The 25,880-nt window shown below is 46.0% G+C and overlaps 1 protein-coding gene across 1 annotated transcript in view; it reads right to left on the bottom strand.

The window, feature by feature from the left end:
* The window catches only part of SLC39A10 (solute carrier family 39 member 10), a 103,601-nt gene that overhangs the window by 46,255 nt on the left and 31,466 nt on the right, over positions 1 to 25,880 (bottom strand). The window contains exons 4-5 of the mRNA XM_030210109.1: positions 23,875 to 24,044; positions 13,886 to 14,080 (exon numbers count right to left, since the gene is read on the bottom strand). Of these exons, the coding sequence (XP_030065969.1) occupies positions 13,886 to 14,080; positions 23,875 to 24,044 (365 nt within the window). The remainder of the gene's footprint in view (positions 1 to 13,885; positions 14,081 to 23,874; positions 24,045 to 25,880) is intronic.

Below are 25,880 nucleotides of genomic sequence, written 5' to 3' on the forward strand. Positions count from 1 at the left end.
TGTCCGTGATCGGCACAGCGCTTCCGGGTGCACGCGGTGGCGTCGGGGTCAACGGTCCCAGCGGGCTGAGCGAGAAATCGCTCTCCAGAGCGGGGCTCTTCCCAGCCCCGCTAATGGAAACGTCCGCGTTCGGGGTAGAAACCCAAGATGCAGGCAAAGACTGCTGTCCCGGCAAGGAGGTGCCCTGCTTCGGGAGGAGTGGTCCCTTCGGCTTGCCCTTCCTTTTCGGCATTTTCATCGAAGAAAAGGTAAATTATGAAGAATTATCAGGAGCGTCTTAGTCATGCATCCTGCTTGGTCGCCATCTTGATTCATTGTTTACTGGTTTAATATTACATACATAAACCATCACTTCTTAGGACTAGTGAGTCTTAACATGTAAGATGCAAGAAATGTAAATATATTTACAGTACTCAGGAACCAGATAGGGCAAATTTACCAATAGGCGGCCTACACAAGTGCCCAGGGGCAACTAACTCTGCTGTGTGAAAAATGTTATTTACTCATTAGCTGTGAAGCCATGTCATCTCATTTGTGTATGTGAGTTGATGCAGGGTAAAGGGAGAACTGTCTTTTCACATGCCTAAGAGCACCTGCTGGTACTGGTGAAAAATCACTAAGAGCCATGGAAAAGCAAAGTTATTCACCTGTAACAGATGTTCTCCGAGGACAGCAGACCAAGTATTCTCATAGCCGGGTGACTTCACCCAATGGAGGCTCACCGAAAACAATAACGCTAGGACAATAGGGACTCAAAACAGCCTGTTATTCAATCAACCTGAAAGAATTTATTAATTGTGGAGGTGTAGCCTGGACCAGAAGAAAACTAAGCCTAGGGGGTGGAGTTGGATTCTAGACATGGAACAAATTCTGCAGGACTGCTTGCTCGAACCGGTTGTCTCATTGGTTACCCTGCTCAAAATGGTAATGAGATATGAATATGTGGATAAATGACCAGGTTGTAGCTTTGTAAATCTCCTCTACGGAGATGTGACCTTGTGGGCTACCAACGTAGCCATGGCTCTGACATTAAGAGTCTTCACATGTTCCTCTAGAGTCAGCCCAGCTTGGGCATAAGCGAAGGAGATGCAATCTGTTAGCCAACTGGAAATTGTGCATTTGCCAATGGCTACCCCCAGCCTGTTTGGCTCAAAAGAATCAAAAAGCCGGGTGGACTGTCTATGGGCTCACTTGCAATCCAAGACATGCAGTACACTCTTGCTAGGATGGCATTAGGAAAATTAAGATGGAACTCCGACACTACCTTAGGAAGGAACTCGGGGTGAGCAAAGAGAACTACTCTACTGTGATGAAACTTAGTGTAAGGTGGATCAGCTACTAGAACCTGAAGCTCACTGACCCTGTGAGATGAAATGACTGCCACCAGAAATACAACTTTCCAGGTCTAATAATTCATATGACAGGAATCAAGCAGCTGAAAAGGAGCATTCATCAGCTGGGTGAAGACAACATTGAGATCCCATGACACAACTGGAGGTTTGACTGGCGGTTTTGTCAACAACAAACGTCACATGAAATGAAAAACTAGAAGCTGTACAGAGATGGGCTTACCTCTCACACCGTCATAATCACTAATTGCACTGAGAAGAACCCTTACAGAATTGTTTTTCAAACCCGAGTCAAGAGAGGTATTCAAGCCATTTTTGTGTAGGACAAGTAAGGGGATCTAAGGCCTCCGCCACTTAAATCAGTAACACATCTTAGTGGAGTCTTTTCTGCAAGCCAGTAAAATGAGTGAAACACTCTCCAGCAACTCCAAGGTTTCAAATACTATGCTCGCAACATTCAAGCCATGAGGGTCACGTGGAAAGGTTGGTATGCAGAAGAGACCCTTTGATCTGAATGAGGAGGGTCCATCTCCACAGATCTTTAGAGGATAACTCCAGAAGACGAGGAAACCAGATCTGCCTCAGCCAGTAAGGCAAGATTAGGATCATAGTTCCCTCGTCTTGCTTGAATTTCAATATTCTCTAAAATACCCCCGTCTTCCCGCCCGTGCGTGACCGTTCCCGCCAGTTGAATGACAAGCAAAAGATGAAAACGCAACTCCAAAGGGGAGGAGGGAGGGTAGGTGAGAACAATCAGCCTGCTGTCCTCGGAGAACACCTGCTACAGGTATGTATCATTCACTTTCTCCGAGGACAAGCAGGCTGCTTGTTCTCACGACTGGGGTATCCCTAGCTCTCAGGCTCACTCAAAACAAGAACCCAGGTCAATTGAACCTCGCAACGGCGAGGGTACAACAGAAAATTGACCTACGAAGAACAACTAACTGAGAGTGCAGCCTGACCAGAATAAATTCGGGTCCTGGAGGGTGGAGTTGGATTTACACCCCAAACAGATTCTGCAGCACCGACTGCCCGAACCGACTGTCGCGTCGGGTATCCTGCTGGAGGCAGTAATGTGATGTGAATGTGTGGACAGATGACCACGTCGCAGCCTTGCAAATCTCTTCAATAGTGGCTGACTTCAAGTGAGCCACCGACGCTGCCATGGCTCTGACACTATGAGCCGTGACATGACCCTCAAGAGCCAGCCCAGCCTGGGCGTAAGTGAAGGAAATGCAATCTGCTAGCCAATTGGAGATGGTGCGTTTCCTGACACCGACCCCTAGCCTGTTAAGGTCGAAAGAAATAAACAATTGGGCGGACTGTCTGTGGGGCTGTGTCCGCTCCAAGTAGAAGGCCAATGCTCTCTTGCAGTCCAATGTGTGCAACTGACGTTCAGCAGGGCGGGTATGCGGCCTGGGGAAGAATGTTGGCAAGACAATTGACTGGTTAAGATGGAACTCCGACACCACCTTCGGCAGGAACTTTGGGTGGGGGCGGAGCACTACTCTGTTGTGATGAAATTTGGTATATGGAGCATGAGCTACCAGGGCCTGAAGCTCACTGACCCTACGAGCTGAAGTAACTGCCACCAAGAAAATGACCTTCCAGGTCAAGTACTTCAGATGGCAGGTATTCAGTGGCTCAAAAGGAGGTTTCATCAGCTGGGTGAGGACGACGTTGAGATCCCATGACACTGCTGGAGGCTTGATAGGGGGCTTTGACAAAAGCAAGCCTCTCATGAATCGAACGACTAAAGGCTCTCCAGAGATGGCTTTACCTTCCACACGATAATGGTAAGCACTAATCGCACTAAGGTGATTCCTTACTGAGTTGGTCTTAAGGCCAGACTCTGATAAGTGCAGAAGGTATTCAAGCAGGTTTTGTGCAGGGCAAGAACGAGGTTCTAGGGCCTTGCTCTCACACCAAACGACAAACCTCCTCCACTTGAAAAAGTAACTCTTTTTAGTGGAATCCTTCCTAGAGGCAAGCAAGACACGGGAGACACCCTCAGACAGACCCAACGCAGCAAAGTCTACGCCCTCAACATCCAGGCCGTGAGAGCCAGAGACTGAAGGTTGGGGTGCAGCAACGCTCCGTTGTTCTGCGAAATGAGAGTCGGAAAACACTCCAATCTCCACGGTTCTTCTGAGGATAACTCCAGAAGAAGAGGGAACCAGATCTGACGGGGCCAAAAGGGCGCTATCAGAATCATGGTGCCGCGGTCTTGCTTGAGCTACAGTAAGGTCTTCCCCATCAAAGGTATGGGAGGATAAGCATACAGGAGGCCGGTCCCCCAATGAAGGAGAAAGGCATCCGACGCTAGCCTGCCGTGTGTCTGAAGTCTGGAACAGAACAGAGGCAGCTTGTGGTTGGTCTGAGAGGCGAAAAGGTCCACCGAGGGGGTGCCCCACTCTCGGAAGATCTTGCGTACCACTCTGGAATGGAGCGACCCACTCGTGCGGTTGCATGACTCTGCTCAGTCTGTCGGCCAGACTGTTGTTTACGCCTGCCAGGTATGTGGCTTGGAGGAGCATGCCGAACTGGCAAGCCCAACGCCACATCCCGACGGCTTCCTGACACAGGGGGCGAGATCCGGTGCCCCCCTGCTTGTTGACGTAATACATTGCAACCTGATTGTCTGTCCGAATTTGGATAATTTGGCAGGACAGCCGATCTCTGAAAGCCCTCAGTGCGTTCCAGATCGCTCGGAGCTCCAGGAGGTTGATCTGCAGATCCTTTTCCTGGAGGGACCACAGACCCTGGGTGTGGAGCCCATCGACATGAGCTCCTCACCCCAGGCGAGATGCATCCCTCGTCAGCACTTTCGTGGGCTGCGGAATTTGGAATGGACGTCCCAGGGTCAAATTGGTCCGAATGGTCCACCAGAGCAGTGAAGTGCGGCAACTGGTGGAGAGGCGGATGACATCTTCTAGATTCCCGGTGGCTTGGAACCACTGGGAAGCTAGGGTCCATTGAGCAGATCTCATGTGAAGACGAGCCATGGGAGTCACATGAACTGTGGAGGCCATATGACCCAGAAGTCTCAACATCTGCCGAGCTGTGACCTGCTGAGACGCTCTGGTCTGCGAAGCCAGGGACAGGAGGTTGTTGGCCCTCGCTTCGGGAAGGAAGGCCTGAGCCGTCTGGGTATTCAGCAGAGCTCCTATGAATTCCAGAGACTGGGTTAGCTGGAGATGGGACTTTGGGTAATTTATCACAAACCCCAGCAGCTCCAGTAGTTGAATAGTGCACTGCATGGACCGGAGGGCTTCTGCCTCCGAGGTGTTCTTGACCAGCCAATCGTCGAGATATGGGAACACGTGCACTCCCAGCTTGCGTAGATACGCCGCCACCACCACGAGGCACTTTGTAAACACTCGTAGGGCAGAGGCGAGCCCAAAGGGCAGCACACAATACTGAAAGTGCCGTGCGCCCAGGTGGAATCTGAGATACTGTCGGTGAGCTGGCAGTATCGGGATGTGAATGTATGCGTCCTTTAAATCCAGGGAACATAGCCAATCTTTCTGAATCATTGGCAGAAGGGTGCCCAAGGAAAGCATCCTGAACTTTTCTTTGACCAGGAATTTGTTCAGGCCTCTCAGGTCTAGGATGGGACGCATCCCCCCTGTTTTCTTTTCCACAAGGAAGTACCTGGAATAGAATCCCTGCCCTTCCTGCCCGGGTGGTACGGGCTCGACCGCATTGGCGCTGAGAAGGGCGGAGAGTTCCTCTGCAAGTACCTGCTTGTGATGGGAGCTGAAGGATTGAGCTCCCGGAGGACAATTTGGTGGCAGGGAGGCCAAATTCAGGGCGTATCCGCACCGCACTATTTGGAGAACCCACTGGTCGGAGGTTATGAGAGGCCACCTTTGGTGAAAAAATTTTAACCTCCCTCCGACCGGCAGATCGTCCGGTACGGACACTTTGAGGGCGGCTATGTTCCCGTGGATCTAGTCAAAAGCCCGTCCCCGGCTTTTGCTGTGGAGGCGCAGGGGGCTGCTTAGGCGCACGCTGTTGACGAGAATGAGCGCGCTGGGGCTGTCCCTGTGCCTGACGAGGCCTTCGGGCCGGCTGGGTGTACCTACGCTTTGCAAAAGAATAGGGTACAGCCTGCCGGGCCCGGGAAAAACGTCCACCTGCTGAGGTGGATGCTGAAGGCGCCCGGTGGGAGAGCTTGTCGAGGGCGGTTTCCCGCTGATGCAGTTGGTCCACCAGCTGCTCGACCTTCTCACCAAAAATATTATCCCCCCGGCAAGGGACGTAGGCCAGTCTCTGCTGGGTGCGGTTGTCCAGGTCAGAGGCACGCAGCCATGAGAGCCTGCGTATCACTATACCTTGGGCCGCAGCACGAGATGCCACGTCACAGGTGTCATAGATACCCCTGGACAGGAACTTTCTGCACGCCTTCAGCTGCCTGACCACCTCCTGATAAGGCCTGGACTGCTCCGGCGGGAGCTTATCGACCAGGTCCGCCAGTTGCTTCACATTGTTCCGCATGTGGATACTCGTATAGAGCTGGTATGACTGGATGCGGGTCACGAGCATGGAGGATTGGTAGGCCTTCCTCCCAAACGAGTCCAGAGTGCGAGACTCCCGCCCCGGGGGCGCCGAGGCGGTATCCCTCGAACTCCGTGCCCTCTTGAGAGCAGAATCCACGACCGCCGAGTCATGGGGCAATTGGGGCCGCATTAACTCTGGGTCCGAGTGGATTCTGTACTGGGATTCCGCTTTCTTGGGGATGATGGGATTAGATAGCGGTCTCATCCAGTTCCGAAGCAGTGTCTCCTTAAGGACATTGTGCAACGGCACCGTGGAGGACTCTCTAGGTGGTGATGGATAGTCGAGGACCTCGAGCATCTCAGCCCTCGGCTCATCCACAGAGACCACGGGGAAGGGAATGCAAATAGACATATCCCTTACAAAGGAGGCAAAGGAGAGGCTCTCAGGAGGTGAGAGCTTCCTCTCCGGTGAAGGCGTGGGATCAGAGGGGAGGCCCGCAGACTCCTCTGAGGAGAAATATCTGGGGTCCTCCTCTTTCCCCCACGAGGCCTCTTCCTCGGTATCGGACATAAGCTCATGTAGCTGAGTCCTGAACCGGGCCCGGCTCGACGTCGAGGCACCGAGGTCTCGGTGTCGTTGAGCGGTGGACTCCCACGCCGGCGGGGACGAAGCTCCCTCCATCGACGTTGACGGGGACCCCACCTGCGTGGCGGTCGAGACCAGCGCCGCAAGCGTCGACGGCCTCGGCACCGGGCTAGAGCTCGCCGGCGCCACAGTCATCGGCGCCAAGGGCGCAAGCACCCCCGGCGCCGGCACAGCCTGGCGCATCAGCCCTTCCAGGATCCCCGGAAGGATGGCTCGGAGGCACTCGTCCAGGCCCGCTGTCGGGAAAGACGTGGGGGCCGGTAGAGGCGTCGGTGCCGGAAGCTGCTCGGGTCCAGGAGAGTGCACCGAGGTGCTGGGACCCTGACGTGGCGGTACCTCCACCACCGAGGGGGACCTTTCCTCTCGACGCGGACGCTTCGGCGTCGACTCCTCCCCGGTACCGAGAGCCAGATGCGTCGAGGGCGACCGGTGATGGTGCTTCTTAGCCTTCTTGCAGTGCCCGTCACCGGTGCCAGGTGGTATGGAGGAGGAGGAGGTCGATCCCCCTCGGTCCCGAGGAACCGGGTCAGATAGGGTTCGGTCCCGAGGGCCACGGGCTGAGGGAGTGACCGGGGCCGACTGCCCACGCGGCCTCTCACCCCTACCCTCACCGGAGGACCGGCGGGCCAACGGGACTTGTTCTCCTGGGGTCGATGCCATCGGTGCCGATTTCTCGGGCATCGATACCGGTACCGAAGGGCCGGGCGTCGATACCGATGCCGTCGAGGTCGACGTCGAGGGGCCGGCGCAAGTTCCAAAAAGACGGTCCCGCAGAACTTGCCTCGCAACCTGAGTCCGTTTCCGGAGACCGAGACACAGAGAACACGACTTGATATTGTGCTCCGGCCCGAGGCACTGGAGGCACCAAGCGTGGGTGTCGGTCTGCGAGATCGGCCGGCAGCACCGACCACACTTTTTAAATCCACTCGGGACCTTCGAGGACATCGACGGAAAAATCGCGTCGGCGAAGTTAAAGTCGTCGATGGTGGCGGAAATCACACCTCGGAAAAATAAATCGATCGCGCGGCCACAAGGCCACAACGCAACGCCCTCGCTAGAAAAACGAGGGAAAAAAAAGAGCGCGTGCTCTCTCTCTTTTTTTTTTTTTTTAGAAAAGATAAACAGGAGCGCGCGGCAACAAAATCTAACGAAAAATAAACAAAATCGCGTAAACGCGACGGTCTTTCCGGGGCTGCTAAGAGAGAGCGGCGACGGCACGACTCTCTCCAGGCGCGGAAAAGAAAAGACTGGCGGGAACGGTCACGCACGGGCGGGAAGACGGCAGCGCATGCGCGGTGGGCGTGCCCTGCGTGCGGACCGCCCGCGAAGCTTCTTCCGGTTGGTGGGGGCTGCCGCGGACGTCACCCAGTCGTGAGAACAAGCAGCCTGCTTGTCCTCGGAGAATGAATGGTACAGAGATCTACCAAGGGGATGTTCCACGCTGAGAAGATCTTGCAGGCTATGCCCATATCAAGAGATCGTTCGTTCAGCTGAAAAACCCTGCTCAGTCTGTCAGCCAGGCAATTGTCGTTTCCTGGGAGTTATGTGGCTCAGAGGTCCATCCCGTGAAGGATGCCCCACTGCCACATCCCCACTACTTCCTGACACAAGGGGTAGGATCCCGTATCCCCTACTTATTTGCATAAAACATTGAAACCTGGTTGTCTGTTTGGACAAGAATAATCTGGTTTTGCAGCCTCGCTCTGAAAGCCTTTTAAGCATTCCAAATGGCCCTGAGCCTCTGGGTGTGAGGCCCATCTACATGAGCTCACCTTCCTAGGTTGGATGCATCCGTTGCTAGCACCTTCTGAGGAGGTGATATGTGGAATGGTAGTCTCACAGTCAAATTCATCCAAACTGTCCACCAGAGAAGGGTATGAGTCAACTCTGGCGAAAACTAGATGACATCTGCCAGGTTCCCAGCTGCCTGAGACCACTGAGAAACTAGGCTCCACAGGGCTTCTTTCAAGTGGAAACTTACCATGGGCGTGACATGCACTGTTGAGGTCATGTGGCCTATCAATCTCAACATTTGCTGAGCTGTGACCTGCTTGCTGCTTCTGACTTGCGAGGCAAGCGCTGATAAAATCTCTTCTCTCGCTTGTGGAAAAGCCCAAGCCTGCAATGTATCTAGCAGAGCTCCTATGTATTCCAATCACTGTACTAGGAGAAGGTTTTCAGGATTAGCATGATGAATATGTAGGAGAGAGATGTGCATGCAATAGGTATCCATTGTATCCCATGCATATTAATTGTGGTAATTCTGAACACCCGATTGGCCTCTGAAGGTTCAACATGGTGTAAATAATTAGAAAAACACACAATATGAGAAATTACACTGTTGCATAATGTGAACTTGAAAATAGAATACTGGACAATTAGGTAACTTTACTGGATATAACGTCAGTATTTTAAAGTCTTTTTCTATCTATTTGCTTAGATTATAGGAGATGATCCTTGACACAGCTTATTGCGAAACATGTCGGAGTTAAGTTCCCCTGCCAACTATTAAGCAGATGAGTACTATTTTGTATTTGAAATAATGATTAAAAGATTACTAAAGGAACATTTTTTTATTAAAAGTTGGCTAAAATTTGGACCCATGATGATTATGGTGCATTTATCTCTGTGAAAATGTGTAATTCCCAACTGACACCTCTGAAGGTTCAACATAAGCCTAAAAAAGTTAACACAGAAGGGAGCACTATTGCTTTTGATGTTTTTGGAAAATCCTCCTATTTTGAAAGTGTGCCTCTGTTTTGATGATTTATGCTTATTATTAGGTACTACCTTTCAACAAAACAAAGGGGTTAACAATCAAACTGATCAGAGTGAAAACAACTACAACTGTGGACAGGAAAGAGAAAATAAAGAGCAGAATAGGAAAGTAGGTAGAAGTAGTAGCATAAAGGAAAGAGGCTGCTCTCAGTAACAGAGGCTACCACACCAATTGTTCTCTGTAAGCCAGCATAAAGAGGTGGCTATTGTCAGTCCATGCAAGTTGGTACAAAGTGGTAAAATGAAACGAAAGTTAAGCATTAGGAAGGCAGAACACAAACACTGTATAACAAAACATGCTATGAATGCACCATTGCTCGAACAATACCTAATTAATGATCAAAGTTTCGAAGAATTAAGATTATTATTATTATTATTAATTACATTTGTACCCCGCACTTTCCCACACATAGCAGGTTCAATGCGGCTTACATAGTAAATAGAATTACAAAGTCTTGAAGGAGAATGTTACAAGTTGTAGTAAACATAGTAGTAGTGGGGTCTTGAGGATATGTAAATTGAGCATGGAGAGGTAAACAAAGACAGGATGAGCAAAAGGAGAAGAGATGGGGAGGGGTAAGGAGTAGGAAGGATGGAGAGGAAGAGATGTGTTTTATGCATCATTTTAATGTCCTCACATGGAGAAATAAGGAAAAAATAAGAGCAAAACTTAATTTTTTAACTAAATACAGTAAAACCTTCAGAGCTAAACCAAGAAATTCATTTCACTGTTTTGTTTTTCTTTTTTATAGGTTGCTGAATTTTGATGGGAACATCACTCTTTCATAAGGTGCTGCTGGTTGTCTTACTTCTTGATTTTTGCTGTGATGTACCTTGTATTTTTAATATTATGTTTAAATTGTCTTTACATATATATTATTTTTTTAAGTTTTAAACTGTTGGCTATTTCCATCCAGTAATGTGATGGTCTTTTGTTTTCTCTTAATTTATTCTTTTTCTTCTCACTCCTCGCTTTTCCTTGCCCTTTCCATTCTCCCTTATGATTTTATACATAACCACATTGTTTTGCTCATCTATTTTATTAAAAAAAATAGGATTAAAAATAGAATTTAATTCATTATTTTGAGTTTGTTTTTCATTTCTTATTACTCTAAAGTGGTATATAAAATTCTGAATAAACTATAATATTAATTCTCTATACAGTTTTATAAATACTTTTTATTCTGTGTCTTATTTCTTCCTCTTATCATTTATTGCTGTTTCTTTTAAATAAATTGATTCCCTGTTTTATTGTTGCTTCATTTTGGGGTCCTTTTACCAAACTGCAGAAAAAGGACCCCTGCAGTGGCGTCAGCGCGCGGGTTTGCCGCATGCCATGGCCCCCTTTTACCACAGCGGGTAAAATGAGTTTCGTTTTTGTTTTTTTAATGGAAATGGCCATGTGGTAAGTTAAGAGCGGTAAGGGCTCCCATGCTAACTTGACCGTAACCAGCCAGCATGCGGCACTGTCCAATTACCATCAGGTAAAACCCCGTCGCTAAAAAAAAAAAAAATATTTTTGGAGCACTGAAAATGGCGCATGGCACACACTGAACTACCATCATGCTCCTGCGGTAGGGCCGATTTGCCATGTGCCATTGCCGCGGTAGCCCTACCGTAGCTTTGTAAAAGGGTTCCTTTATGCCTTACTATTGATTCAAGATTGTTTTAGACTACCTGCTTGAAAACAATTTGACATTTTGTTGGATTTTATTTCTGAAGACTTTTGGTGCATTCAGGACAGCCATCACATTTGAAAAAGACTGATGTGCTATCCTTTTTCTCAGAGAACAGGGAACTTGGATAAAGAGGTCCGCTAGGTAAATTCTTCAGTTCAAGTTGGATGCATTTGTGGTTTCAATATTTTGAGGAAACCAGAAGGGAAAACCTTTGCCAAACTGAAATGGGAAAGGCAAAATTCAGACATACTTCTGTGACAAGGTTACAGAGCTGAAAATGCAATCATGTGTTCCGCTGATGCACTGAAGACAACAAAGAAAACACATTTTGAAAGTGTCAGAAAGACTAAATAATCATATTATAATGGAAGATAAGAAGAACATAAGTATTGCTGTTCCCAGAGAGTTTACAAACTAATTTTGAACCTGAGGCAATGGAGGGTTGCCCAAGATCACAAGGAGCCACAGTGGGTTTTGACCCTGGTTTCCCCGGTTCTTAGCCTGCAGCTTTATTAGTCTATTCATCCATATAAGAAAGGTGAAAGTGCACTACCATGTTAGCACACATGAATGCTTTAATACACATTATTAATTTATAGGTCCCTTTGCATAAAAAGGGACTTATGGTAAATAACACACATTAATGCACATCACCACATAGAAACTTTGTAGAGCTGTTTAGAAAAACCTAACCTTTAAGAGATCAAGGTATTCTCAGCAGAGATAATGGGGGCAATTTTCAAAATTATGTAAGTACAAAGCCTGAAAGGATATTTAACTATTAACTCTGCACTTATGCTCAAAGAGAAAAGTATATGCATACTGTACTTTCCCTTGGAAAACTGCCTAAGAAGTATTCCTAAAAGGTCAGAACTTGCTTTCCACATGAACACGTATTCCCTCAAAAACAATATGTATATTTTTGAAAATGCAAAACTATGTGCACAGATGATTCCCATGAGCTAACCCTACCTAAATTTCCTACAGGTAAAAGTAAATGCTTTGGTGATCTCCATGCACACTTTTATCCTGTGAAAGGGTGAGAAATTTTCAGATAGCTTCTTTACCTGGATAAATAGCCTTTTAAAATTACTTGGGCTGCATGTTGATTAAAATTTGTAATCATAATTATTCACACGATTAAAAGCAGGGCATAGCTAGCAGTCCACTGGGAGAGCAGAGGAGAAGGAACACAGGGATGGACTGGGGGGGGGGGGGGGGGGCACACATTGGCTATCATACATTGGCTAATGGGGATGCTGAAGCCCCGCCAGTCAAAGAAATCCACTGCCAAAAGTGGTCCCCTTCCTCCTTGGGCTGCCTCAGAAGCGAGGAAGTCAGCAGAGTGCCTCCAGCTGCAGATGCTGGCACTCCCCAAGCATGCTCAGTTTATACACAAACTGAGAATACTTGGGGAGTGCAAGCGCTGGTGGCTGGAGGCACCCGCTGGTTTCCATGTTCCTGAGGCAGTACAAAGAGGAAGGGGATGACTTAGGCAGCGGATTTCTTCAGCTGGCGGGGCTTCAGCTATCCCATCAGCCATCGAACAGGCATTGCATCTTTGGAGGGGGCCAGAGCCCAAAGTAGGGGGGCCCCAGGTCTCCAAGGCCCCTTTCTTTAGAGTGGCCTAGTGGTTAGGGTGGTGGACTTTGGTCCTGGGGAACTGAGGAACTGAGTTCGATTCCCGGCACAGGCAGCTCCTTGTGATTCTGGGCAAGTCACTTAACCCTCCATTGCCTGCCGCATTGAGCCTGCCATGAGTGGGAAAGCGCGGGGTACAAATGTAACAAAAATAAAAATAAATACCTGTGGCTATGCCAATTATCTTCCTTTCTCCTGCCTCCATAACCAGCTCTCTCTCCCTTCCTCCCCCTACCCCCAGGTTCATTCTCTCTCTTCCCTCCCAATCCCCCACCCCCCCCCCCCCACCACCGAGCCCAACACCTTTCTCTTTTTGTTCCTTCCCACAACTCTCTCCACCCCAGGTCTATTATCTCTTTCTCCCTCCCGCTCTCTCTCCCTCTCTCTGAGCCCATCTCTCTCTCTTCTCCCTCCATTTCCCTCCTTCCCTTCTCTTCCTCAATTGGCATCTCTCTCCCCCCCCCCCCCCCCCCCCCATGCACAGTCTAGAATCTCTCCTTCACCTTTTGGCCCTGCCCATAGTTCTCTCTCCCTCCCCTCCTCCCTGCCCGAGATTCTCTCAATAACTTCCCCTCCTCGCCCGCGGCTCTCTCTCAATTCTCTCCCTCCCCCACCACGATTCTCTCTTAATTCTCTCCCACCTGCCCGATGTTCTCTCTCTATTCTCTCCCTCCCTCCTCCACCCACCCGCATGGTCAGTCTGGCATCTCTCCCTCCCCTCTCGGACCGCCAATGGCTCTTTCTTCCCTCCCCTTCCCAGTTTATCTTTTCAGTAATTTTCCGCCCTGCATCGGCAGCCATATTGAAATGCTGCCTCAGACTGCACTGGGCCCTTCCCTCTGACCCATCCCACCCTCTGCTGAAAACAGGAAGTTGCAGGGCAAAGACTACTGAAAAGGTAACCCAGGAGGGGAGGGGAGAGAGAGATGCTGGCAGGTTAATTATTAATTGCGATTAACGTGTAGCCCTAAAAATCACCCCTCAATAGGTCCATAAATATTGAACAGAAATTCTCTAAGGCTGTTCATTTCTTGTTTGGGAACAATTTTAATCACTATTTGGCTTTCCACTGAAAACTACTTTGATTACAACCATAAGCAGCTCTCGTAATGTAGCCAAAATATGGGGCACTGAAATCCCCTATATGCCGATCAAAACATTGCAGGACAAGAAAAAAAGATTTAGATCTTTTTCACAACATACAATTATTTAGAAACCATGATTTACATTTCAGAACAAATACTGAATTGAAAATTTTTCTGAAATAACATTCTAAGAATATTAACATACCTTTTCATCTTTGTAGTGTTTAAACATTCGTATACAGTGTTCAAGGATGAAGAGCAGGTAAATGCCTGCAAGTGCCACAAGCCCTTTCATAACAGAATCATATTCTTCCAGAAGGCTTTCAGACTCAGCTTCGTGTTTGTGTGAAAGCTGATGACTATGTCCGCCATGTTGACTGTGATCATGTCCCCCTTGAGACTTTTTAAAATAAAAAGAATAAAACAAATGTTATTCAGTTGGACACTGCACTGTCCCATTTTCTAAAGGCTTGTCTTAATCACAGGTAAAATTAGGAATGTTGCCAGTTTTACTCTGTTTTGTAACAGTTATATTTATTAGTTTTCTATCCCTTGCGTGGCCCCTGCACCCAATTTATAAAATGGTACCTATCTGGTAAAATATATTCCAGATCATAGTTAGGCATGTTAAGTTCATCACATGTATACAGGAAGTGATAAAAGTTAATTTATGCCTTGCAGTCATATCGCTAACCAAGATGAAAAGTTTGCTAATCAGAAAGACAGCAGACAGTGTACATGTCACTCATGTCACTCCCAACTTCACTGACACAGTGTCATGATATTAGTTCTATGTTATAGCAGGCAGTATTATTCTTCACAGTCTCTTTGACAATATGTACACTTTTACAAAACTGCACACATTTAGCTATAAGTATGGCTTAAAAAATATATTATTTCATCTCAACTTCTATTTTTAATATTTCTAAGAAAGTAAAACTATCCTATTCATTTTTACCCATAGTAAGTGCTCAATAGTGAATCCAAGATAAAGAGAATATCTGCAAAGCCATTATCAGTATATATATATATATGTATTTAGAGAGAAACAGAGAGCACACCTTCAGATTCTGTCTGCCTAAAATTACAATTCAAAATGCATTAAGGTTTGTTTCACTGATAGACACAACATGCTGTAAACCTGCAACATGAACGAACAATTATGGAAATATTCAAAAGTAATTAAGTCTTCACAACCCTTCCCGCTATACTTGGTGGAAGCCCCTTTGGCAACAATAACTTTGCATAGTAGAACGGTGCAATTTTCCCCATTCTTTTTGGCAGAATAGCTCAATCTTTATAAGTTGGCTGGAGGTCATCTGTGAACTGCTGTCCAAGTCTTGCCAAGTCTTAGATTGGACTGTAGTCTGGGGCTCTGACAGGGCCACTCAAGGACACTGACTTTCTTCTTGCTTAGTCACTCTCCACTGTCGCTTTTGCTCAGGATCATTGAATACACATGTTCTATTATCTTCTGAAAGGTGCCACAACCTAGGATGGCATGTCTGATCCCAAGGAAATGTATACAGTTGTCAAAAAGGCAACAGATATCACGTGACTGCAGCACATATACTTCTTGAAGGCTACTGGTATGCTTCTCTGACAGTATCAGAAACATGAACGAAGCAAAGTCAAACAACTAAATTTTGTCAAAAACCTAACCAATGCCACACACACACACCAAGTCTCTAAAAAAAGACTGCTGGCAATAGGAGAATTTAACAGACCAGGTGAATAAAACAAGAAATCAAGGTTAGGGGCGAGCCAGGGGTGGAGAATCTACAGTTAGCAGTGCTTTTCAGTCTGCTAACTGGCTAAGTAATTGTATAAAGTTAGGACAGCAAATAGGCTGTCCTAACTTTATGTGCTAAAGTTATAATAGTAACATGGTAGATGATGGCAGATAAAGACCTGTATGGTCCATCCAGTCTGCCCGAAGAGATAAACTCATTACATAAGGTATGAGGTGATACAACATAGGTATACCTGAACTTGATTTGTTCATGCTACTTTCAGGGCAAAGACCATAGAAGTCTGCCTGGCACTGTCCTTGTTCAAAATACTTTTGAAGTTGTTATTGAAGCCCTTGATAAGTTCCATTCCAGCCCATCCAAATCTATTTGCTTCCCAATTACAAGTGTTGCCACCTAGTCTCTGTTAAGCTTCTTTGGATCAATTCCGTCTAATCAGGATTCCAACGTGTTTATCTCATGCATTTTTTAATTGCTACGGTTTTCATCTCCACTACCTGCCACGGTAGGGCATTCCAAGTGCATCCCATCACACTCTCAATACTGGCTGGTTCCCGGTTAACCACTGATTGCCAGATATTCAATACCAGGAGCCATGCATGACCCTGCACTAAATATCCAGTGTCAGCTCAGCCCATGGCTATGAGTGGCTGAATATCGGGCAGAGTGTGTTTGAGGGAGGGGCTGTTTCCTGGGGAACTAGGACTTTGGAAGCACACACACACAGTTTGAAGATAAACTCTTCTGAATTTATATTTATTTATATCCCACTCGATCTCATTATTCTCAGTAGGTAACAACTTAAAACATACATAGTCCATTATACAGTACAACTTAACACAGATCAAAAACATAACACAATAAATAAAACAAAATCAAGACACTCTTACAGTTATAGCTTTTATCCATCTCCACAACCTTCATAAAATTTGACTCATAAAATAGCTGGCTTCTTATATATCCTCCAGTAAAACTGCTACTGCTTGTATACCTTCATTCTTAATTCTTACCATATGCCTGCTCAGGTCTTTTTTTAAATACTCCCAAGTTCTTGGCACTTCTTAATTTTAAAGGTAAACTGTTCCACAAATGTGGCCCAATTACCTTAAAAATAAACTTGCAATATTCTTCTAATCTAATCGCACCAAAAGAAGGTATCTGTAAAAGGGACCTGGAGGCTGATAGATTCATAGACTTGTTGCTATCACTGGAAACACAAAATTATTCAAGACTTTAAAAACCAGCAATATACTTTTAAAAATAATCTTCTGCTCTACTGGAAGCCAATGCAATTTTTTTCAAGGTCTGGGAAAAATATGAATATAATGTGAGCAACCTGTTAATACTCCAGCAGCTGTATTTTGTGTAACCTGTAATGCTTTAAGTGAATTCCTCCAGATCCCTATTGAGAGACCATTACAATAGTCAAAGCAGGGCATCACAATACACTACATCACAAGCATGAAGTCAGAGGGAATCAACAGTTTTTATATTTAGTTAGATTCATAGATCCTACACTGCTCTCTTACTTGCACTTCTTTTCACTCTGCTTTCCTACAGAGTTTGCTAGCATTGCTTTAATCTATCCTATGGAGTGGGAAAAAAAACCCCCTCTTTCCTGTCTCTCATTAGCTGAACTGTTTGGACTACAATTGCTATATATTTGTACTCTTCCTAACTGGTACTCATTTATCATAAAATAACTTTTCTAAACTGCAACCAATCACTGAAATAACTGTGGTGCCTTTCTCTTAAGGCAAACCATGCGAATGATTAGAGCTTGTCCATCTGTCTACAACTATCTGCTATGCAACAGAAGCTTGCCAAAGCTCAAATAGGAATCGGCTGCAATTAAAGCGGCTTCCAGAACTACACAGCATCCAACCAGTTTACCCCCACTCCCACAGAGATTAAAACACCTAAAAAATAAATAGGATGACAGTAGACTCAGGTAGATTAAGACCTGTGTCAAAGAGGCATCCACCTGCCCAATTGTTGACAATACAAAATGCTTTTGCAGCACTCTAGCATTATGATACTCAAGAAATCAGAACTGAAGTGGAACCAGAGACCAAAAAGTTAACTCAACACCCTCCAAACACACAAGAAACAGCTCATAAACAGCAAATTCTTGCTACTAGGGGACTCTTCTTATCAGAGGGATGAACCTAGAACACAGTCCATAGGTATCAGCAAAGTGAAATGCCTTTCAGGATCCTCAGAGAGCGAGAATACAAATCAAATACTGAGTACGATCAGAGAGAGAGAGGATTCTAAAGTTGATGTAATTATCCACCTGGAGACAAATAACCTGGTAAAAAACAGGGCTCCTGTAGCACAGAGAGCTTTTCAGAAGATGGGGGAAGGGCTAAAGACTTTGGTACAGACTGTAACTTTTTCTGAAGTGTCTATGAAAAGGGAGAGGAAAGATTACATACAACAGAAAACTTCAATAAGTGGCTCAAAATCTGGTGTCAACAAGAAGATTTTATATGCATAGGAGGATGAGGCAACACATGGAGAAACAAAAGGCTATAACGTAATGACGTGCTACATCTTTTCGTAGCAGGAAAGAGGATCCTCAGTGAGAAATTCAGATAATATATTTTCAGGTGTTTAAATAAGAGTGGGGGTGGCAAACAGAAGCAGATGAGTTCAAGAAATCACCCCCAGCAAAAGGAAAAGTGGGAAACAGTGGGAGAAATAATAAAATAAACCATCTTAGCAAATCAGTTATTAGCGACTAACTGCAAAGAGGGACTAGGCAAAAGGTGAGAGAGACAATAAAATATAGATGGAAAGCAAGGAGTACAAATGATCACAGTCTAAGCAACAAAGTGAAGGATCTGCAAGCCCCAATGTTAGAAGCAGATTTAGATCTTGTTACTGTCACAGAAACATAACATGGTTCAATGACTCGCATGGCTGGGATGCAACCATACCAAGCTATAATCTTTTTAGGAAGGATACAGATGGCTGAAAAGGTGGAGTAGCACTGTATATAAAAAACAATATAAAAGTAGCTGAAATGAAGAGCTTCTGGGAAAAAGAGAAAGCAATATGGATCATCTTTGAGAAGATGGAATCATTGTTCACATAGGTGTCGTCTACAGACCTCTGACGCAAACAGAGAATCTGGACAAAGATCTGGTTATATATATCCAAAGGCTGGGAATGAAAGGGGAAGTGCTGTAGCTGAAAGATTCAACCTGCTAGATGTGGATTAGAATGTTGCATCTGAAGAATCAGAAAGAAATAGTGTGATCGTGGATGCCTTTCAAAGTGCTCTGCTCAGACAATAACGATAGAACCCACAAGAGAGGGGTGATGCTGAATTTCATGCTCACAAGTGGAGAAAATGTGTGTAATGTCTGGGGCAGTTGTGATCATCACACCTTATGGTTCAATAAGAGCTAAAGCGGAGTGTAGACACACAAAACTCAAGGTCCTGGATTTCAAACATAATGACTTTAGTAAAATAAAGAAAGCTGGCAGGATGGGAGGAAAGAGAAGTGGAAAATCAGTGGTCTAAGCTGAAAGAAGCTATAAAGCAAAGTTATTCACCTGTAGTAGGTGGCTAGCAGGACACACTGTGATATCATCCATATATGCCTTCACGCCAGCCATTGCTGCAAAGGACCAAGGCAATCTAATACAACAGCGGATAGATTACAACTCCTAGGAGAAATGAGGGGTATGTGACAATGTGTCACCTACCGTCCTTGGGTAACCCCTGCTATAGGTCAGGAACTTCGCTTTCTCAGAGAACAAGCAGAACAGTTTATTCGCATATATGGGAATCCCTAGTTACTAGGCCATTCAAAATAAAAAAAGAGGAAAAATGCGACCTGCAACAGACAAAGGCCATAAACGTTTTAAAAACTACTTATTTTTATTACTTTTTTGTTTTTGGAACAGCCTGGAACATAAAGACAAACGAGCGTGTGGAGAGGAGTTGGATTCTAGACCCTAAATAAATGCTGAAGGATTCTCTAACCAAGCCAGCTACAGTGTTGTGAATGTGTGAACAAAAGACCATATTGCAGCTTTGCAAATCACCTCTATGGAGCTCACCTCAGATGGGCTACTGACAAGGAACAGGCTTTTGACTGCTCCAGAAAAGCAAAGGTGAAAAAAAAAATGTATCAGTTCTGGACGACCTACCAGTAGGAGGGAGGCTGAATTTATTTCCAAGAAAGGTGGCCCCTTATAACATCAGACTAGTAGGTTCTTAAAATAGTCTGGACAGGTTACACCCTTTGGCACAAACTCTCTCTAAATTGCCCACCGAGAGCATCAAAGTTTAAGTTCTCAAAACCTGGAGTTGCATTTATGGGAGCTCTCTTCCCTTTCATAGGTCAATGTAGTTGAACCTGGGTCTAATATTGTGAGCCGTGACACGTCCCTCCAGAGTCAGTCCAGCATAGGCATAAGTGAAAGAGATGAAATCTGTTAGCCAATTGGATAGTGTGCATTTATGGATGGCAGTTCCCATCCTGTAGGGGTCAAAACAAACAAAAAGCTAGGTGGACTGTTTATGGGCTTTAATTCGCTCCAGATAGGCGGCCAATGATCTCCTGCAGTCCAAAGTGTACAGTGCGCTTTCACTAGTATGGGCATAAGGTTTGGGAAAGAAGGAGTGGAGGAGTGGCCTAGTGGTTAGGGTGGTGGACTTTGGTCCTGGGGAACTGAGGAACTGAGTTCGATTCCCACTTCAGGCACAGGCAGCTCCTTGTGACTCTGGGCAAGTCACTTAACCCTCCCCATTGCCCCATGTAAGCCGCATTGAGCCTGCCATGAGTGGGAAAATGCTGGGTACAAATGTAGCAAAAATTTAAAAAAGGAGAAATTAGGACTTAACCTGATAATTTTCTTTCCATTAGTTCTTCACACTATTCCAAGACGAGTGGGTAGTTATGTCCATCGACCAGCAGGTGGAGCTAGAAAATACAGAACTGAACACCACTACATAGCTCCCTGCTAGCAGCTCAGCTCCTCATTATCAGTCCTCAAGCAAGGAAGAAAGAACGCCCAATCAGGCACATGGTCAGTAACCAACACATCCAGCCCCAAGAACCATCAGAAGACAAGGTCCCTGGAAAACAGGATACAAAGACAATGCATACAGCCACCAATCATGGCATCGAACCATGGGAGGGCTCCTGGAATAGTGTGAAGAACTAATGGAAAGAAAATTATCAGGTAAGCCCTAATTTCTCCTTCCATTACGTTCATTCCCACTATTCCAGGATGAGTGGGATGTTCAAAAGCTATCACTATGAGGGTGGGAAGCCGAACCTGCCACAAGCAGAATTGACACCCCAAATGCTGCCGCTGCCTGCGTGGCCCCCGCTATACCATCATGCTACTGAAGGAAAGCAGAGAAGCCCATGCCTCTGCCCTACAAATATCCATCAGAGAAGACAGCGAAGCCTTTGCCCAAGATGTAGTCACACGCCCAGGAGAGTGTGCCTTCCAACAAGAGGAGGAGAAGAGCCTCCCAGAATACAAGCAGAGACCACGGCCACCTTCACCCACCAGCTTGGGAACAGGAGGCTTGGATTAGCGAGCTGTCCAAGTGCAGGAGGAAACGAAACCTCCATCTCCGCAGAAAGACCGCTACACGTACGACCTAGGAAAAGGTCCCCGGGCCCGTGAGGAAACTAAATGGTCGGGACCGGAATTGGAAAAGAACTGCAGAAGCAGCCTCAAGAGGGGAAGGTAATTACGCTCCCTGGTCTCAAGAGCACAGACAACTCTCTCTCTGAATGGATGGGAGTGGCAGAGCTGAGGAAAAGGTAGACCACACATCCCGAAAGGCCTGAAGCAGCCCCCTATAGGCCCAGAGGGACTATCCGGCCTGGCTATATTGGGATTGCCGGGAGACAGCAGCTACTCACTCCGTCCCCAAGAAGGAAGATTGCCGGGTCCAAAACTGAGCCCTCTGGCCAAAGATCTGACGACCAGACCTACACAAAGAGCTGTCATGAAACAGGGCACCTGCTGAGCCCACAAGGCAAGCAGAGGAACAAGGAACGTCTTCTGGAGGACGCTGGGGCCCGCTCACCCAGCTCCTGAATCAAATTGCTGAGGTCACTGCCAAAAGGAAATGCGTCTCAAAAGGGTAACTTGACCACGCAGGCCTTTGAAGTGGCAACGGACACCCACGCCCGCAGCCAGAACTCACGCCTCGCGGAGAGTGTAAAAGACATGCCTGTGGCTGAAAAACTGACATACACAGTGGCCATCAGACAGGCTAAACCCGCCGCCATCCAGGTAGCCCAGGACTGCCCCAGGAAAAAGGACTGCTGATGTCACTGCAAACAGGCCTGTGCCACCAAAGGACTACAAACAGAAGCCTGCAGCTCCAAAGCAGTCACCTCAAGGTGTGCTGGAAAGCCAGTTTCGGCTTCCTATCTAGCAGATCCCTCAAGGCAAGGCCGCAAACCACCGGGAGGGTAGTACTCTAGGTGACTGCAGACACCGAGTACAACTTAGGTAAGGGAACATCTCCTCCTTCTGGCACCAGAGAAAAAGGACAGGCCACGGTCCTCCCAACCTGTAGGCCTGTGTCAGACGCACTCCACCTTGTGGCAAGCAGGACCCGAATGTCCAGGTGAATGGAGAAATACACTGGGTGGTCCTGAGGCTCTTCATAAGGCTAGCCTCCTGACTACCTTCCGGAAACTCCCCAAGGGAGCGCTGCAAGTGCCTCTGAAATCAGGGGGCCGCCTCCTAGCAGTCCAACTGCAGCAAAATCTGAGAGTCTCCATGGGGCAGCAGTCGCAATCCCCTGGGAACAGGCAGGGAGATCCCCATCTTCTCTCTCTCCCCAGAGCTGCCAGCCCTGCTGGAGAAAAGGATCCTAGCACCAGCCCAAGGCCTGGTGGAGCAGACGAAGGGTTGGCCCTAACCCAGGCCCCCCCCCCCCCCCCCCCACACACACACCTACACAGCTGCCTGCGCAGGGGCTTCGCTTCAGCTGAAAAAAAAAACCCAAAATGGCCGCCATTCCCACCTCCTTCTGAGGCGAAGCACCAAGGCCCTGCACCGGGGACTAGAGCTGAAAGAAGCACGCTGCTGTGACCAAACGCACCCTGTATGTGCAAGCCCCGAATCAGCTCCTCCACTTGGGAACCGGACTGCTCAGCGGCTCAAGGAGGAACACTGCTCACTGCAAGATGGTCAGCAGGTCACACACTAAGCGGGGGTTGCCATGGCCAGAGACTGCTGCTGTGTGGGAAAACATGTGGTGCACCCCGCTACACACCCGCTTTTTTTTTTTTTTTTTTTTTTTTAACTGGAGCACAGCACAAACAAGCAAAAATATTGAGGAGCTGAGCTGCTAGCAGGGAGCTATGTAGTGGTGCTCAGTTCTGTATTTTCTATCTCCACCTGCTGGTCGATGGACATAACTACCCACTTGTCCTGGAATAGTGGGAATGAACGTAATGGAAGTTGGCAGAATACTTGACTGGCTAAATTGCAAATCTCTCATGAAGTGAACAACTAGATGCTGTACAAGGACGGTAAAAATCAACTGACATACAGACTATGGCTACAAAAGAAAATTATTTTTCATACAAAACTTACAAATTAAATGAAAAATACCTAAGGAATATATAAACAGGAAAAAGGCCAAACTGAAATGCAAACTACAGAAAAATAGCAACATTTTTTGAAGAGAAAAATATCACTTAGACACTACGAAAAATGTAACATTGGGCTCTATGGAAAAACTAGACCTGAACTGGCTGCAACTGATGAGAGTTGTGTAGGAACAACAGATTATTTTCAGTAGAGTACTGGAAAAGCACTACATCTTGTAAACTATATACCACCATCATGTTTGATCAGATGAATTATCCATTTGTGAGAGTTATTCTCCAGCTTGTCCTTGGGTCAATAAAATCTTTAACATACTGCAAGACTAGCTCAATATAGTTTGGCAAAAGAGAGAACCTTCAATGTGAGATGCTAAACACAGCAATGATGAACAAAATAAATAATTTTTTTAAAAACCAAAACAAAAGACTAAAATACCAAAGGATAAAGAGTTAAAAATGAAAAACCTGCTGGGAAAAACATTTCAGCACAAAAAGCTAGTAGAGGTTTAGAGATGCTCTTTAGATTGTAAGCTCCTTTGAGCAGGGACTGTCCTTCTATGTTAAACTGTACAGCGCTGCGTAACCCTAGTAGCGCTTTAGAAATGTCAAGTAGTAGTAGTAGTTTAAAAAAACAAAAATATCCTGTCAGTTGGTTTAATGTCGCTCAGTCTTCTAGCTCAAAGCTTTTTAATCACTAGTTGACTTTCCAACAGTGCTTATTGCCTCATCATGTGACAACTTCTACATAATTTTGTTCATTTTGAATTAAATATTCTGCACACATAGCAAAAATTAACTGTAGTTTAACAGCTTGCAGTAACCCACCCAATACTTACATGAGGCAGTAGATGGAGTAAAGCATCTCCACTCAATGTTCCAACAGCCAAAGCAACTAAGAAGGACAGAAGAAATCTGAAGCACCCTTGATTGATGATGGGAATCAGTATGATGCCTAGCAAGGAGAGCAGGCTGATGACAGTGATAGAAATGAGACCACAAACCCAAGCTGCAAAAGGAAACAAAGTACATACAAGGTTATGAACAACTATCAGTACAGAAAATTCTTGAGTGTGATATATATTTTATAAATAAGAGTAAGACAACCTTGCCTTTCCATAATGTGTGTTTTGTAGTCATTCTTGCAAATGCCATGCTAAAATTTATGTCAAGCCTGGAGGAAAAGTCCATAGTCTGCTATTGAGGCAGACATAGGAAGCAACTGCTTGCCCTGGGATTTGTAGTATGGAGTGTTGCCACAATTTGGGTTTCTGCCAGGTACTTGTGACCTGGCTTGGCCACTGTTTGGAAAACAAGACACTAGGCTAGATGGACCATTGGTCTGACCCAGTATGGCTACTCTTATGTTCTTATGCTTTTCATCATTTGCTAATTCTAATCTGCATTTTTAGGTGTTTGCATACAAAGAAAAAAGAATTAATTGACTTGAAAACTGATATGGAACAGTAGAGGAGGTTATAGGTTAGTTGTCCATCCCCTTCTCTTCTACTGCTAATTCCAGACTCCGTTCCTTTTATGTCGTTGCACCTCACGCCTGGAATAGACTTCCCAGGCTGTACGTCTAGCCCCATCTTTGGCCGTTTTCAAGTCCAGGCTAAAAGCCCACCTCTTTGACACTGCTTTTGACTCCTAACCACTACTCACTTGCCCTTTACCCCACCTCTTTTATCCCCTTACCTCTTAATTTTTCTGTCTGTTTACCTGTCTTATTTAGATTGTGAGCTCTTTGAGCAGGGACTGTCTTTTTGTGTACAGTGCTGCGTATGCAGTAGTAGCAGTTTGGTGATCCTGTTCATGGGTTTCCATGTTTTATGATTGGGACTTTGTTTGTGGCCAGCATTAGTGCACACTATCAGCCTGTTCCACAGTTAATAGGTTTAAAGTACACTAAACTGCTGTTGTGCAAACTAAGCATGTTACTACAGAAGAAACTGGTACATAAAAGAGGATTAGATGCTGGCTATACAATTCAAGGGTAAATGAACACCAGGTCAACATGTGTAGCCCCTGTGGGAATATACCCTCATTACATGTTAATACATTTCATAAATAAATTGCCATTTAAATGGAACCTACCTGTATCCTATTTAACTCATTCTGCCACCTATAGATCTGTTTTCTTTTTTTTTTTCAAGATTTATATTTATTTTCCAATCTATATAGTGAGATGGAACAGGATGCTTACAACATATATGTGATGGGTTTCAGACCTTCTGGTTAAGAAAACCGATACGTTGTGGGGATACAGTATAAAATGCAATATGAAAATAGAAAGGAACAAGTAAAGGTGAAATATAAAGTCTCTCATTAGATTTGAATAAAACTCCCATCTCTAGGTTATTTATAAATATGTTAAAAAGCACAGACAGCTCTTGAACAAAATACTAGACACCAAACCAATTACCACACCAAATACAGGCATTCCGCCAGCAGACGATCTTGCCAAATACTTCAAATAAATAACTGTCAACCTACGCAAAACCATCTCTCTATATAAAAGGCACCACCAACGTTCTAAATGAAGCCTCCAGCCGGAAGTGTGAAGGGGGAGAGATATCCGGTGCCTCCAGCCGGAAGTGTGAAGGGGGAGAGATATCCGGTTTCCCCATGAGTGTCTGCCCCGCCCTCGCTCTCTCTGTAACACAAACAGTGAAGGAAAACACAGCAAAGCACGAAATCAAATCGCTCTCTCTGTAACAGTAAAGGACTCAGAGGGGGGAGGGGAGAGAGGGCACAGACACACACACTCCCACATGCATACAGAAGAAAATCTTGCTAGCCCCCGTTTCATTTGCATCAGAAACGGGGCTTTTTTACTAGTGTC

Source organism: Microcaecilia unicolor, chromosome 7 (assembly GCF_901765095.1).
Source record: "Microcaecilia unicolor chromosome 7, aMicUni1.1, whole genome shotgun sequence".
In the NCBI taxonomy this organism is placed as follows: domain Eukaryota; kingdom Metazoa; phylum Chordata; class Amphibia; order Gymnophiona; family Siphonopidae; genus Microcaecilia; species Microcaecilia unicolor.